Below are 16195 nucleotides of genomic sequence, written 5' to 3' on the forward strand. Positions count from 1 at the left end.
CATAATTACTGTTTTCTGTAGCAGCTCTATGTCTGAACAAATCTCAAAGCCTGGTTAGTTTTAGACTGCTGTGTAAACGTCAATAAAAATCCCAGAAGTGCCAGCTCATCAGCATTCCCAGGCACAGAAATGGGGGAAAATATCACTGCATTTCCATGCTGTTAACATCAGGCAAAGAAGGCTCCATTCTCCAGCCCTAACCTTAGAGTTTGTAATAAGGTAACATCTCCCCCCAGTGAATGCTTATTATGAAAGCTAATTAATTGCTTTCCAGTAATGATAAGTCTTTGGTGTTCAAAGAAAGCAAAAATTCACTGCGCAGGAATTCAACAGCCTTTATTGAAACAAAGATTTCCCCTGTTTAAAGACCTGCTTCTGATTAACTCCATTACAAATAAAACCCAAAGAAACTGAACATACAGGCAGACAAACTATGTCTAGGCAAGAAAAGTGAGCTGAAACCAGTCAAAAAAAATCCATAGTATTAATTGAAGGGAAAAAACTAAAGCAATGCTTTGTAGTTGCCTAGATTTCCCTGGGGCATGGAGAGTCAATGCTTATCTGCCTTCCTCAGAAGAGACAATTTTGATTAATATCAGACCCATCTGACTCAGTCTATTAAACCCTGAAGGAAGGATATTCTTCAGATATAAGAGATATGTCTTTGATTAATAATTCTACCATATTGCCATTCCAAGCATTAACAACTGCATGGCACCTGTGGAAAGAGAAAAGCCTTTGAATTCTGTGGAAAGGAGCTAACTTGTGCTAATAGACATGTTCTACTTCACACCTCTCTGAGAGTCCTCTGCTCAACAACTCCAAGTGTCAAGGTTGTCACTGCTTCCTGGCAAAGAGGAGACAATGGTTATACAATTCAGCTTTTACGGAGAGTAAGAAAGCAAAGTTACTTCAGACATTCTGCATGGCTTGCCTGAAGACCCTGGTAACCTGGCTAGGGATTCCTCTTTAGAGCTGGCACAGCTTAACAGACCACAACATCATGGCCATCCTACCTTCAGAGGCATATCTTCAGAGATAAGCATTAGATCACCCAGCCCCCTACTCTGGACTACCATGCATGGTGTAACTAGTGCCAAATTGTCACACACAAGGTGGGGTAAGAGTCATTGTAACATCATCTACGGCGCTTCCCTGGAAGTTCTAGCTCCAGGAAGTCAGTAGCAGCTTCCTCACTTCAGCAAAGCATTTCTCCTGATGCTTGCAATCAACCTCTTGCAGTATTCTCTGTGGTTCACAGGTTTGATGTCCACTGCCGTAGCCTTAATACGAGATTCATCCTATGAGAAAGAAATACAGCATGTAAAAGGTGTCTGAGCACTCCAGGCACTTCTGCCCCAGCAGCTTCTTGCTCTTGGTATCAGGGCTAGCTGGAAATGCAAACTTGACTCCCAGAGCAGCTGTGGTGTTGCCATTTAAAACACACCACGGCTTCAGAGCAATGTTAATGACTCTGGATCCCTCCTTCAGTGCTCAAGAGCAAGGACACCTCTTGTGAGCAAGAATCTTGGGAAACTTCTCCCCACAAACAGAGGAGGGGGAAACCTCTGATGGAGGACAGGTCAAACTACAAGAGCCACAGGCTCCATTATCTGCCTTTTGGGGAATACTTACATTGTAAGTCTCCAGTTTTACTCTGATCCTGAACTCATAGGTGTTAAAGTTTGCATTTTGGAACACTTCTTCAAATGCCTGTTCGTTCTGCAAGAAGGACAAAGACAGATATCAGCTGCAGGCAGCCCAGGCTTCCAGGAGCACCAGGAACTTTCAGAACAGCTCATCTCCTGCTGACGTTGGCAAAACCAGTGGCACTAACTGGATCATGTAGGAAGAGAGCTGAATCCTCCATCAAACTGTAGATGCCAAACTCATAACTTAGTTTAAGAAAACAAAAAGTTCAGTTCAAGGTGAAAAACTTTTCAGCTACCTAAGGAAAAGGACACAGAGCTGCACCAAACCTGCAACCAAGTGGAGAGAATGAGAGCATTATAAATCTACAGGAGGTGCCTCACGCTGCTCAAGTGGCTAATGCTGATGTGCTGCTATGAGCAAACACTGTCAGAGCTTAACTATTTCCCTGTTAATTGGCCTGTTGGACCATTCTGTTCCTCCGCTTCCCCATCAAGGCTGTACATATCCTTCACATCCTGACACAGACCCAAGAGCACAGATTGACAGGATGGTTTGGGTTGGAAGGGACCTTAAAGATCATCCAGTTCCAACAACAGGGCAGGGACACCTTCTGCCATCCCAGGTTCCTCAAGGCCTCATCCCACCTGGCCTTGAACACCTCCAGGAAGGGGCCATCCACAGCCTCCCTGGGCAACCTGCTCCAGTGTCTCATCCCCCTCCCTGTAAATAATTTCTTCCTGATCTCCAGCCTAAATCTCCCCTCCTCAAGCTTCAATCCATTCCTTCTCATCCTATCACTACAAGCCCTTGTAAAAAGTCCCTCCCCTGCTTTCCTGTGGCCTCCTTAAAGTACTGGAAGGCCACTCCACAGCCTCCCCAGACCCAACTCTCTCAGCCTGTCCCCATATGGGAGACGCTCCATCCCTCTGATCATCTCCACGGCCCTCCTCTGGACCTGCTCCAGGATGTTCTATCACGAGTAGATGCATGTTCTGAACATGCTTTTGTACCCATCAGAAGACTGTCATATTTATAACAGGAGGTGATTCTAATTACCATATGAACACTAAACATCATCATCATTTATAACAGGCAATTTGTCACAACAGTGGAAGAGCAGCAGACAAGTTGTGGAGACTGTGGTGAAGAAGTTTATTTTGGTAAAAATTAGCTGTTAAAAAAAAAACCCCAAACCCAACCCCCTTTTGCTGACATTCCACAAGAATCCTGCAGCCTCACAATGCCACAGACAAGGAATTATTAATGCATTTCTCTACCAGCTGCACTTGACTTGATCAGTCACTCCAGCAGCAGACAGAGCATCTGATCTGGAATTGAACCCACCTCGGTTTCACACATACTCCAAGTGTTACATCTGCTGTTTTTAAATGTGCACAGCACTATTTTGCACTACACAGCCATTCTCCTACAGGTTTAGAAAAGCACAACAAATGAAGGTGAACAGGAGTTGCTGGTTTCACAGCCTGCAAACAGAATTTAGGCATTATCCTCCCTGCATATTAAGAACCTCTTCTGGCCATCGTACTGGATTAGAAGATAAGAAACTTGCTTCATGAAGCATTTGGCTTCTGTTTCCAGCTCTGCCACAAACTATGCTAACCATTAGTGAGTGAAAAATGCTGTTAGCATACCAGTCACTGCTACCCTACATTACCCTCCTTCAGTAACAAGCAGAGTGGAGAAGGAGATGAAAAACCGAGCATGCATATCTATGCTCCGCGTGGTCACCGCCTGGACGTGGACTCAATGCATACTGCGAGGAGTGGAAAAGACTCCCACCAACTTCACAGGGTACTGCAGCAGGTCTTCAGAGAAAAACAACTAAGAAAAGCTTACAGAAAATGCAGCAACCCCCTCCCCCTCCCTTTCTTTTTTTTTTAAAGGCTCATAAAAGTGTCAAATCAAAACCAATTTCTCCTGGAACACAAAGCATTCCCCGCTCAAGGGCTCATTCCGTATTATGTTCCATTTTCTACCCTCAGCCATTTCCATTAGGCAGCTCTTCAAAAGACATTACATGTTTGTACTGTTACATAGGGTCTGCTGTCTCTTCCTTCCTCACCCAGTTCTCTTCAAGCACTAAAAGTGACTAAGAAATTGTTTGAACTCTCGCTGAGATTAAGCATGACTGGAGTCAGAAAATATTGACAAGTTAGGAAAGTCTGAAAATGGAAATGCAAAAATGCAGGCACAGCTAATTGGGATGCTCCAGCAACACCTCTTCCTACAGAGCAGAGGTGTCCAGCCTTCAGAACACAGAAGCTGAGCATCCCAGAACCACAAGCTTTGCACCACTTATCTTAACACAGCCAAAGCCTTTGGGTGGTGCATTCAGGCGGGAGCATTACAAAGAGCGTGGCCACCAGGTTGAGGGAAATTATCCTTCCCCTTCACTCTGCCCTAGTGAGGCCACACCTGGAGTACTGGGTCCAGTTCTGGGCTCCCCAGAATGAACTACTGCACAGTATACAAAGATGAAAGGACTGCAGCAACTCTAACAAGGAGAGGCTGAGAGACCTGGAGCAGGGAATCATCCAAGGCTGATCAACATCTAAAGGGCAAGAAGCAAGAGGGTGGGGCCAGACTCTTCTCAGTGGTGCCCACAGACAAGACAAAGGGTAATGGGCACAAACTGGAACTCAGGAGGTGCCACCTGAACTTGAGGAAAAACTTCTTTCTTGTAAGGGTGACTAAGCACTGGGACAGGCTGCCCAGGGAGGCTGTGGAGCCTCCTGCTCTGGAGAGATTCCAAACCCACCTGGACACAATCCTGGGCAACCTGCTCTGGGTGACTCTGCTCCAGAGGTCCCTTCCAACCCCCACCATGCTGGGGTTCTGTGACACTGCAGAGAATTTCCAAACCCCATTCTTGTGTGTAGATTACAGGAAAACTAGCCCTGCTGTGCAGAAGCAGATGAGCTCTATGACAGGGTCTCAGGACAACCACAACTGCAGGCTCTGCAGACCTTCCCACTTCACCTCCCTCCCACAGCAAAGGAATGGCTTAACCACCAACTGGTCTATCTACAGAGCCCCAGGAGCAACCAGCCTTAGCCTGGGAGCACAGCAATGCTCACACACAACTCAAAGTGATGCTTTCTGGATCACCATTTGGAAAAAAAAAAAAGCCAAAACAAATCCCACCCCTCCAACTCCCCAAAACCCCCACCCCCAACCCCCCCAGGTTATACAGTGAACAAGTGAAAAAAAATAATCAGGCAAAGATGAATTTTGTTGGACTAAAGGAAAAAGCAGCAGAGAAGCTTATACTGAATCCTAGGCTGGAAGGCACATCAGAGATCACCTACTCCGTCCTCCCTGACATGGGCTGGGACACCTCTCAACTAGACTCAGCTGCTCAAGGCCTCATTCAACCTGGCCTTGAACACCCCCAGGGAGGAGGCATCCACAACCTCCCTGGGCAACCTGTTCCAGAGTCTCACCACCCTCACACTGAACAGCTGCCTCAAATCCAGTCTAACCCTGCTCTCCCTCAGCTTTAAACCATTCCCCCTTATCCCATCACCAGACTCCCTGATGAAAAGTCCCTCTGCAGCCTTCCTGTGGGATGCCTTCAGGTTTTGGAAGGCAGCTCTAAGATCCCCCCCCAGAGTCTTCTCTTCTCTAGGCTGAACAACCCCAGCTCCCCCAGCCTACCCTCAGAGCAGAGGTACTCCAGCCCTCGGATCATCTTTGTGGCCCTCTCCTGGACTCGCTCCAGCAGCAAGATAGAGATGAGAGAAGCAAATACTGTCTGTTAGTGTTTAATGACTTAAAACCTTTAAAATTGTGCTAATCTGTCAAAGAAAGACCACTTCAGCATCTCTGCCAACGACCCATTTCACAAGCCATGGTTTGCAAATGACCCACAGAGCTTCTGATGATATTGGGGGGGGACGTGGGGGGGAAGGCAGGGGAAAAAAAAAAAGGAAAGAAAAAAGGCAAGCCTCCAGAAGTGAGCTAACACATGAGTTCAAAAAGCTTCCTGCCTACTTCCAAAGATACATACAAAGTGTTCTGGAACTTAGTAGTTTTGTAAACAAATTGTTGGAACACATAAGGGATAATGCTGTTAGCATTCATGGCTACAAAAGGGCCTCTTTGCACATTCTTCCAATCTAAGTAGAAGGCTAAACCAGGTTGTCCTTTCTGCTGGAGTCAACATTAGAGCTGTCAGCCCTCTAAAGGCTGTAGCACCAGGCAAGTAAGCAGCTGGCTCTCAAGGCCCAGGTGACAGGGACAGCTTTTAACAGCCAAAAGAGCTCAGAGGTAGACAGACTGACTGTGGGAGCAAACTATGGGGGAAACCATGCAAATCTCTGTTCTCCAGGCAGATGGCCTGTGGAAAACAATCCTGAGGAGAGTAAACAAGTCCCTGCCAAGAACTTCAGGCTAGGGAGAAGCAGTGATTTGTGAACTTTGAAAAGATACTGAAGTCCAGCATCTGGACAGCAAGCCTGGGAAGAGAGCTACTCAGTTGGCCTGTCACCCAGAGACTGGGCAAGATCAACTTCTTGCCAAATGAAGAATATCCTTTTCTTTCACAGGGCATTTTGATACTTAGTAATGCTGTTCATTTCCACAGCAGCTGCATGAACACAATCCACTGCCTTTGCCATCTCTGCTGACTCGGGAGTGCTACACGTGCGCCCCGAGGCGAGGTCACGCTCCCTGACGGATCTGCACCCGTGTTCCACACATACCTTACATCCTTCTCCTAGCTGCCTTCAAAAGTCAGCACTACAAGAATATTTCTTTACCAGGAGGATCAGAAAAGAAAGAAATCTGAGGGCAGCCCAGCAAGAAGATGTGTGAAACGTAGTTCAAGTGCTAGGCATCGGCTAAAAATAGAATAAGCTAATTGACTGACCTTTTCCTTCAGTTCTCCCAGGAAAGCTGCATTCTGCCCAAGAATGAATTCTGCTGTGTCTTGGAAACAAGTCACCCACTGATAGTCAAGACAGTCTGCAATAGTCACCTGGAAAAGAGAAAAAAAAAAAATCAAATGAAAACACCCCAACAGGCTCTTTCATCCAGTTGCCCATTCCTCAAGGAAGACAGGGCAAAAGAGGAACATCTGCTGGAGAGAGTTTTAAAGCTCCCAGTAACTACCAGAGCTCTGTGTACTGTAGGTGCTTTCCATCACCAAGGGTGGAAGGCACTGATTTAGCATCTTTGGGCTTTTTCTTAAGCTCCATGGAATGTCACAGTAACTTAGTGCAAGTTACCAGTGACAGTACATTGTGCCACAGAAGGCCAGCAAGATCACAAGGACGGACGCTCAGCTCTGCTCTGCTGTCACTCAGGAGCTGTGAGCAAGAACAGGTAGCTCTAAACAACCACCAAGGGGACAGCAGTAAGACTTGCCTTGTACATATCCAAGTGCTTGAGCATAAACACAGAATGCCAGGCTGGAAGGGACCCCAAAGACCAGCTGCTCCAACCTTTCTAGGCAATAGCCTAGTAGAAATGAGCTGGCCCAGCACCCTGTCAAACTGAGCCTTAAAACTGTCCAGTGTAGGGGAATCCACCACTTCCCCTGGGAGATGATTCCAATGTTTGCCTCTTCTCATGGTGGCACATTTTTCTTCCTGGAATCCAATGGGAATCTCCTCAGGGGTAACAAGTAGCCATTGCCTCTTGTCTTTTCCACATGACTCCTGGTAAAAAGGGAGTCTCCATCCTCTTGGTAACCACCCTTTATGTGCTGGTACCTGGTAACAGTTTCCCCCTTATCAAAGCATTCAAGGAAAAGACAGCAGTGAACAGATGATGCACTAGCCTCACATGCATTTCCCAGCAGCTTTGACAACTAGGAGTAGGGAAAATGGAAAACATGCTGTGCTGAAGGCCTTGATTGTGCCCTCAGCACCCCCTTTGTGTTCTACAAGAACAATTCTGCTGTGTGAAGTTGTCCCTGCATTCCTAGAAGTAATCTGTCAGAAATTACTCAGAGGCAGTTTGTGGTTTTGTGAAACTGCTGGGCTAGGTCTCCTCTCCCTGCATGTCCACCTGGCACAGCACTTCTAAGAAGCAGACTCAACTCTCACAACGTAAACCAGGAGAAGGTTCGGTGCTTATGGTGTAAGTGAGCATCACAATAATCCCAGATAACTTTCTGAAGCAGGCTCCATTAAAGCATGAGACAGAACAATACCTACCAAAAAAAAAATGTACTAAATATAGGTAGCAGCTGTAAAAGTGCAATTACTGCTCTCCAGAAATGCCATTTTACTTCAGTTTATCTTCACTACTGAAGAGGCGTAGGCCATCTGTACTCTGCACTGCATAGTACACTTGGAAACCAGAATCAACCCAGCTAGCATCAACTTTTTGGCAAAGAGAAAAGCTTTTAATTGGAGCACTAGGAAAACAAACTGCTAATCAGCTCAATGAAACATCCCTCACTCAGGTACAGCCACATGAGCCACTGAAGTATCCTCTAACTCACAGGTACTGCAGACAGGCAAACAGAGCTAACAGCACCACCTCTCCCAAGACTTGTATGGGCTATAGAAGGAGAACAATGAGAAAAGCCTGGAGATGAGAAGGCTCCAGGGAGGCCTGATAGCAGCCTCCCAGTACCTGAAGGAGGTACTGGAAGGACAGAATAGAATTAAACAGGTTGGAAAAGACCTTCGAGTCCAACCCGACACCCAACACCATCTAATCAACTAAACCATGGCACTGAGTGCCTCATCCAGGCTCTTCTTAAACACCTCCAGGGATGGTGACTCCACCACCTCCCTGGGCAGCCCATTCCAATGGTCAATCTCTCTTTCTGTGAAGAGCTTCTTCCTAACATCCAGCCTAAACCTCCCCTGGCACAGCTTGAGACTGTGTCCTCTTGTTCTGGTGCTGGTTGGCTGGGAGAAGAGACCAACCCACTCCCAGCTACAACCTCCTCTCCAGGCTAAGCAACCCCAGCTCCCTCAGCCTCTCCTCACAGGGCTGTGCTCCAGACCCCTCCCCAGCTCTGTTGCCCTTCTCTGGACACATTCCAGCAACTCAACATCTTTCCCAAACTGAGGATGGAGAGAGACTTTTTACAGAGGCCTGCAGTGATATAAAGAAGGGCAATGGCTTCAAACTAGAGAAGAATGGATTTAGACTGGATGTTAGGAACAAGTTCTGCACCATGAGGGTAGTGGAATGCTGGAACAGGTTGCCTGGGGAGGTGGCTGGGGCCCCATCCCTGGAGGTCACAGAAACATTCAGGTTGGAAAAGACCCTCAGGATCAGCAAGTCAAATCATTAACCCTACTCTATGAGGTTCAGCATATCCCCAATCACCACATCCAAACCACCTTACAACACATCCAGGGTTGGTGACTCAACCACCTCCTTGGGCAGCCTGTTCCAATGAGATATTCAAAGTAAGGCTAGACAGGGCTCTGGGCAACCTGAAAGGATGCTGTAGATAGGCTGGTGCTGGTCTCTTCTCACAGGTAACTAGTGACAGAACAAGAGGGAATGGCCTCAAGCTAGAACTGGGTAGGTTCAGACTGGACATTAGGAAAGTTTTATTACACAGAGTGGTCAGGTATTGGAATGTGCTGCCCAGGGAGGTGGTTGAGTCACCAACCCTGGATGCCTTTAAAGGTGGTTTGGATGTGGTGCTTGGCAATATGTTTTAGGGATGACCCTTGCAGGGTAGGCTTCTCGGATGGACTTGACGATCCTGAGGCTCTTTTCCAACCTGAATGTTTCTGTGATCTAGTTGAGGATGGCTCTGCTGACTGCAGAGGGGGTTGGACTAGATGACCTTCGAGTTCCCTTCCAACGCAGACCACTCTCTGACTCTCATGAAAATACACTCACAGCATCAACCAGGTTGGAAGAGACCTCCAAGATCCTCAACTCCCAACCCTAACCAACCAAGCAACCAGACCACGGCACCGAGCGCCTCCTCCAGTCTTCAAACACCTGCGGGGCGCTCCAGAAGCCTCTCTCCTCTCACCCCCTCGAACTCACCAGGAGCATCAGGCGGTACTTGAAGTTGGGGAACTCCCTGTCGCACTTCTCGCAGCGGTAGAGGCCGTTCTGCTGGTCTATCACTTTCTTGTTGCAATCCTGGGAGGGACAGGCCTGGTACATGCAGTTCTCTTTGCGCAGATGTACGACGGTGCCCACACAGCTAAAATAATCTGCCTAAGAGAGCGAGTGAGCGACGTTAACCTCCCAGCGCTCCCCAGTCCCTGAATTCAGCCGCAAAGCCAGGAGCCCCTGCTTGGATAGGTAGGATTAGGAAGCTTAACAGCTATGGATTATTGGGAAATTGTAAAAGAATCAAGCACTCTGTTGCAATGATTTTTCAGGCTCTCCATTCTGTGAAATAAAGCCCCTGCAGCAAGATTATTTTGTGTTTCCATTGCAGGGAAAACTCCAGTTGCTAGGGTTGGGTTTTGTTGGTGCTTTCCTCCCCCCCTCTTTTAGATAAAGCATATTTGCTTCTCTATTGTGTCTGGTTCAAATCTTCAACTTCCCCCCCCCCCCCAGCCCCTCCACAGGATTAAGATTTCTGCATTTTTCCAATGCTTCTTTTGGGAGCCAATACAAAACCCAGAAAAGCCTACTGTGTAATGTTACAGATAAGCATTTGATTAAACTATAGCCTAAAGAACAAAATACTCACTCACCATACTAAAAGAATCATCCTAATGGTTTTAAAACAATGGCCAGGTCTTTCAACACATACAGAGGGTGTGCAAAAAAAGTATCATAGCAAATAGCTGAATTACAGAGGGGGTTTTCCACCCCCCCACCCCCCCAAATAGAATAGAATAAACCAGGTTGGAATCTTGCATATACTTTAAGACCATGGCCAGGTCTTCCCACAGATACAGAGGTTGTGCAAAAATATATCACAGCAAATAGTTGGATTACAAGGAAAGTTTAGGAGGTTTTCCCCCCACCTTGGATAGGTCTTGCATAGGGTTTAAAACCATGGTCAGGTCTTTCAACAGATACAGAGGTAGTGCAAAAAAGTATCACAGCAAATAGCTGAGTTACAGGGAAAGTTTGGGTTTGGGTTTTTTCTCCCCCCCCGCCACCCCGGATAGATCCTGCATATCTCAAATGGCTTAGCACTTCTTTGGGGAAAAATAAAAGTTAAAAATAAGTCAAGGAACAGTACAAGCTTAGAGAGGTTGCTGGACTGGAATGTCAGAGATCTGGGTTTTATTCCTAGCTTTTCTATTGACCAGGCATGCACCCTTGAAAACCACTTCCTCCTAATGTGCCTCTTTCTCCTAGAGCACTTTGTGCTATTTATATGAACATCTTTGGGGTGAACTCTTCCCTTCCCCCATTTATAAGCAGGCTTAGAATTCTCTTGCCAACATAGGAACACATTGCAACATCAGCAACTACCTTGAATTTACTAGAACACACACACAAAACCAACCCCCAACCCCCAGCCCACTACAAAACCCCAACCTTATTTAGCAGCACGAATTCCGAGTGCGCGTGGACTGCTCAACAACCGCACCACTTCAAGGAGCAGAACGCCTGCACAGCATCCACCTTTTGTATTTTCTCCCCTATACACAAGGCTTAGCACTCCCCTGGCCATGTTTTACCTTATCTCCATGTCCCAAGTTCTCAGCTTTGGCTTCATACAGAGTTTTCCAATTGGTATTTACTCCAGATGCTGGCCCACCCTTCGCATCGGAGATGGAGGCGCACTCCAGGAGCTGTCCCTCGGAGTCAAACCTGGAACCATCAAGATACACTGCTATTTTTGGAGAGCAGACCATTCAGCCTCGCATTTCAGTTTCATGTACATGAGGGATTCTATTTGTTTATTTAAGTCAACGATTGCAAAGGCAACAATTCCAGTAATTTGTGTGTATTTCAAACAAAAGCAGCACTCCAGGATAAGTTACTCCGACTTAATTAGCCCAGTATTTCATACAGCCACAGGAGGAGGACAAGCTTTGTTCTATATAACTGCAATTTGTTTGCCAGCTAGTGGTCAAACCACGCACTGCATGCTCCTCAAAGGCAGGCAGATAACAAGATTTAAGGGCATCAAGATATTTCCATAATTAAAATTAAATTACATGGTACCATTATCTTCGCAGCAGCTCCGAAAGAGAAAGGGAAAGAGCACTGAAAAGATTATGCTGCTTCTGGGAAAGCAAGAAAGCAGAGCTTTTCAGCCAAAGGTTGCACTGCCATCCTGTTGTGGTGGCTCCTGGTTTGAGAAACACCAGCCAGAGACTCAAAAAAAAAAAACCCCACCCTGAATTCAATTAAAGTGTGACAGTAACAGCTAAGTCCCACCATCCATTTTATCTCCAACGACCTTCTGAAGTATGGGAGCAGCACAGCACAGTGACAAATGGAGTATGCCACTGTATTTTATCCATGTTTGGGTGATTAACTAGAACCTGAAGCCCCAGGATTCACTAATTTGATGCTGTCAGCACTTAACCCTATTCATACCCCTAACACCTCTCACCACATTGCTAGTTACAGCAGACAATTTAACTACCACCTGCAGCAGAAGCAAAGGGCCACCAAGAAACCACTTTGTTTTCCTGACAGCACTAAACCTCTTATTCTGCTACTGAAAAAATATCTGGTATGGAGTGGACACTGGAAGAAGCCAAGAGAGTTGCCCCAGTCCATAACTAACAGAGTGTGTATCAGATTCCACACAATGGGAAAAAAACTGTTAAAAAAAAATAATAACAAAAAATACTGTTCCCTCAGATCATGCCTCAGAAAGTAGAGCTGGTCAAGCCTGATTTCATGCTGCCTTCCAAGGCTTTGGGTCAGCATGCACTACTCCCATTGCAATTTTTAAAGGTCTGTCATGGAATTAGAAGTTTTTGAATTGAACAACTTAAGAAGGACAGCCTTTCAGGCTCCAGTCCTTTCAAGGAAGAGAAGTTTCTATATCCCTGGGACCCACATCCTCTGCTGTGTTTTTTTTTCTTCAGTACTATACAGACTGCTCAGTCAGAGAAACAGAATAAAATACTCTGCAGCAAGCTGGAACGAATCAACATAAACACACTCATACCATCCTCGGAGCTTAAAAGCCTCTGGGCTATCAGGGTTGATGATAACTGTACTGGAGGACAGAACAGATAGGCTTCTACCACCAAAATCAGATACTCTGGCTCCTTTGATGGCTACCACAGGTTGTCTGGAACCATCAAACCGCTCAGCCTGCACGTGTGAAGAAAAGGGGAAAACATTAGCAGCACGCTGCAGTGAAGGTACTGAACTGGTGGTCAGAATTGACAGATCATGAGGAGATCAAGTCTGGACCAAAACTATCTTACTGTGTTCAGAAGATAAGGTTTTAAACCCTCCTAGGGGGTTAAGAAAAGGCAACTAACAGTTAAAGCTGTAATCCTGTCCTGGGGAATCAGGGAATCCCTAAGTCGCGTCACTGGTCTGGAAAACAAAAAGGGATTGGAACCCTCCAGTGGGAGTTTTACACAAGGATTTTAGACAGGGAGATGGGTTACAGGAATAGAGGGCTCTCTAAACAAGAGAAATTTGGTCAGATGAGACTCTTCAAGAGAGGAAACGACTCACTTGGCTTGACTCAGCCAATCCTGTCTATTTCACTGCCTTTTAAAACGCAGAAGTGGAGGTGTGCTGACCAAACATTTTCTCTCAACTTCCCATTTTAATCTCATAAAGCTGCTTTAATGCTGCTCAGTTGCCATCAGTTTGTTATCTTGAGTAATGTCTGATACTAACAAAGAACCTCTTGGCATGAGAGACATTTTGAAAGGTATAGATTTTCTGGACCCCACACCACTTAGCCAGCAAGTGGAGGATCAGGTGCTTAAAGACTGCAAACAAGCTGAGCTGGCATTAGCAGCAGCATTCACCCTATCCATGAGATGCAGGAGCACCACAGACCAGCAGTTAGGGCAATCACTGTTGTTAAGGAGATGCAGATGCTAACCTTAACTGTTACCTCACTTCCCCTCAATGCTTCTTGTTCTTTCTATTCTGCAAGTCAGCAAACAGATGCAGCCCTGTAAAATGGCCTGAAATTGTGCCAGGGGAGGTTCAGGTTGGATATTAGAAGTAAATTCTCTTAGCAAAGAATGGTCAGGCATTGGAACAGGCTGCTCATGGAGATGGTGGAGTCATCATCCCTGGAGGTGTTCAAGAAAGGTATGGCCATGGCACTTTGGGACATGGTTTCATGGCTGTGGTGGTCTTAGAGTCCAACCATCAGCCTATCTTAGAGGTCTTTTCCAGTCAAAACCATTCTATGATTTGATGGTTCAGTGAAAATGCAGACCCTGATCTCTGTTGGAAGCGTTATGCCAGGTGGTGATTACCTGTAAGACTGCCTCTCCTGTAACAACTTGGTTCAAACTCAAACCTTTGATATGGAACTTCAGCTTAGTTCATTTCTCTCAGTAAATGGTTAATGGTTATTAACCACTTACACTACCAGCGCACCTGATCATTTAGCCATAAAGCAACACTGCCAAGCTGGTAGGATCACTCCCATTTTATAGACTGCAACATAAATCCTCAAGTATCTACAACGCCAGCAGAAAACAAAGCAGCCTGTTGAAAGGAAAAAGCAGTTTACTGCAACTACTGAAACTTTCAGTTCCAAGGCTCTGATGCTTTAAACTCCCAGTCTGAGATACAGCCTCTCAACTCCTTAGTTAAGCAGGAATTTATGCAGGGTAACATGTATCCCACCCTACGAATAAAATTAATCTCAAACGAGACAGTTGTAGCCACTGGGCTTTTCCATAATCAAACTGCAACTCATCTCCTTGCCTAAACCAGGAGCCTGTTATCTTCAGACTTTGGGCTTGAGACAGAATGTCTGCAGTTGTTCAGAACACATTAGTCAGATCATGTCAGCAGTTTGTCAGAGAAAGGTTAAGAACATCACACCTGAATGAAATCAGACAGCCTTTCACCTTCTCTCTGCCCCTGATCCTTGAACACCCAAGACCTGTCTCGGCGCTCTGCCCATCTCAGATGACAACAGCACACTCATTTTCCTCACCCTGCACAAAGGAACCTGTGCTCAAGAACAGGTAAGAAAGCACATACCTCATTTCCCCATAGCGTAGCTGTCACCAGTTTCCCTGATGCATCCATCAGATGAATGTTCCTCTTCGATACCTCTCTATTGTTAGCTTTCACTACGATTTTAGTGACATCTTCATAGCTCTTACAAATTCCAATTACATCTGAAAAACCAGTTACAATTTAGTTAGAGCTACTTGAGGGTCACAGATGGGGAATACAAGATCACAAGAGAAGAATTCAAACCTACTGTCAGAGTTTTACCTTGCATCTGAGCTCCCTATTCACATGGAATCTGATATGGAAATGAAGTGCATTATGGTAGGAACGTTCCACGGCTGAACCCTTCAGTGCTTTAATTTTGTTGACGAATTCATTAAGATATTCATGAATGCAAGCCTCACCACATTAGCAAGATCAAGGCATTGTACTATCTTTTCCCATCACATTCTGTCAAAGAACTTCGGCACTGATCCTGTAACGCGTTACGCTCGCTGCTGAAGCGCAGAGTCTCTCAGGCAAAGGGTTTCAAAGCAATTCCAAACTTTGAAACTCTATCCCTGCGACCCCAGGTTGCAGTTCTTAACAAGCCTGCACCTTTGGGTAGTCAGAGCTAACACAATCCCCTTTGCACCCCTTAAAAAAAATTATGCCATTTCTAATATTACAGATCTGCCTTTACAACTCCTAGCTGAACGTCTGTGAATCACAGGCATCTTGTGCCTGTGAAACCCGAGAGCCCTCGCCCCCACCCAAGCCTCTGATTTTTCTGGAGGACTCTGCCCAACAAATTACAGAAAAACAAACCTCCAATACTTCACAGAGCAAGCCAAAACAGTCATGCAACTTGGACTTGGATGCAATGGATCGTGCCAAAATCACTACAGCGATAATTAGATAGTGAAAGCGAGCAAGACCATGAAAGGTATGAAATGCACACGTGCTGAGCGAGGCTATTTTTCTCTCAGCCCTTTTCTGGGGAAAACAATGATCATAGTACAATAAACAAGTATCATTTACTAGTTTAGTTTGAAGAAGAAAAATTGTCCTATATTATTAGCAGAATGGGGTAAAGACATCTTCACAGGAAAGCTGCCCGAGGTATTTTTCATGGCAACCATCACCGAATAACTTCGAGAGCTCACAACAATCAAAGCATTCATTGTGTGCTCACTACCCACCCAGTATTCAGGACACAAAAGTAAAACTTCAAAGCTTTAGAGCTTGCTATTTGGCTACTTAGACTGACCAACAATTGAGTCTTTGGGTGTTTCCTCCAAGGCAGCGATGGATACGAATTCAAACTGAACAGATGGAAGATGCTGGGCATCATCACAGGGCACAACTGAGGTGTCATTAGTGAATGTAATCTCATAGTCATTCTTAACAGCTGTATACTGCTTGTTAGCAGTCTTCAAAAAGCCTTTGGTAAAATAATACACCTACAGAAGAAAGCAATGAAACAGAGGATATTATCAGAAGTCAG

The 16195-nt window shown here is 45.7% G+C and overlaps 1 protein-coding gene across 1 annotated transcript in view; it reads right to left on the reverse strand.

The window, feature by feature from the left end:
• Positions 1–324: 324 nt before the first annotated feature.
• The window catches only part of RPA1 (replication protein A1), a 29280-nt gene continuing 13409 nt past the window's right edge, over positions 325–16195 (reverse strand). Inside the window, exons 10-17 of the mRNA XM_054166163.1 lie at positions 15959–16151; positions 14734–14873; positions 12707–12855; positions 11256–11388; positions 9649–9825; positions 6545–6652; positions 1636–1722; positions 325–1301 (exon numbers count right to left, since the gene is read on the reverse strand). Of these exons, the coding sequence (XP_054022138.1) occupies positions 1194–1301; positions 1636–1722; positions 6545–6652; positions 9649–9825; positions 11256–11388; positions 12707–12855; positions 14734–14873; positions 15959–16151 (1095 nt within the window). The 3' untranslated portion in view covers positions 325–1193. The remainder of the gene's footprint in view (positions 1302–1635; positions 1723–6544; positions 6653–9648; positions 9826–11255; positions 11389–12706; positions 12856–14733; positions 14874–15958; positions 16152–16195) is intronic.

This window comes from Dryobates pubescens, chromosome 13 (assembly GCF_014839835.1).
Source record: "Dryobates pubescens isolate bDryPub1 chromosome 13, bDryPub1.pri, whole genome shotgun sequence".
NCBI lineage: Eukaryota > Metazoa > Chordata > Aves > Piciformes > Picidae > Dryobates > Dryobates pubescens.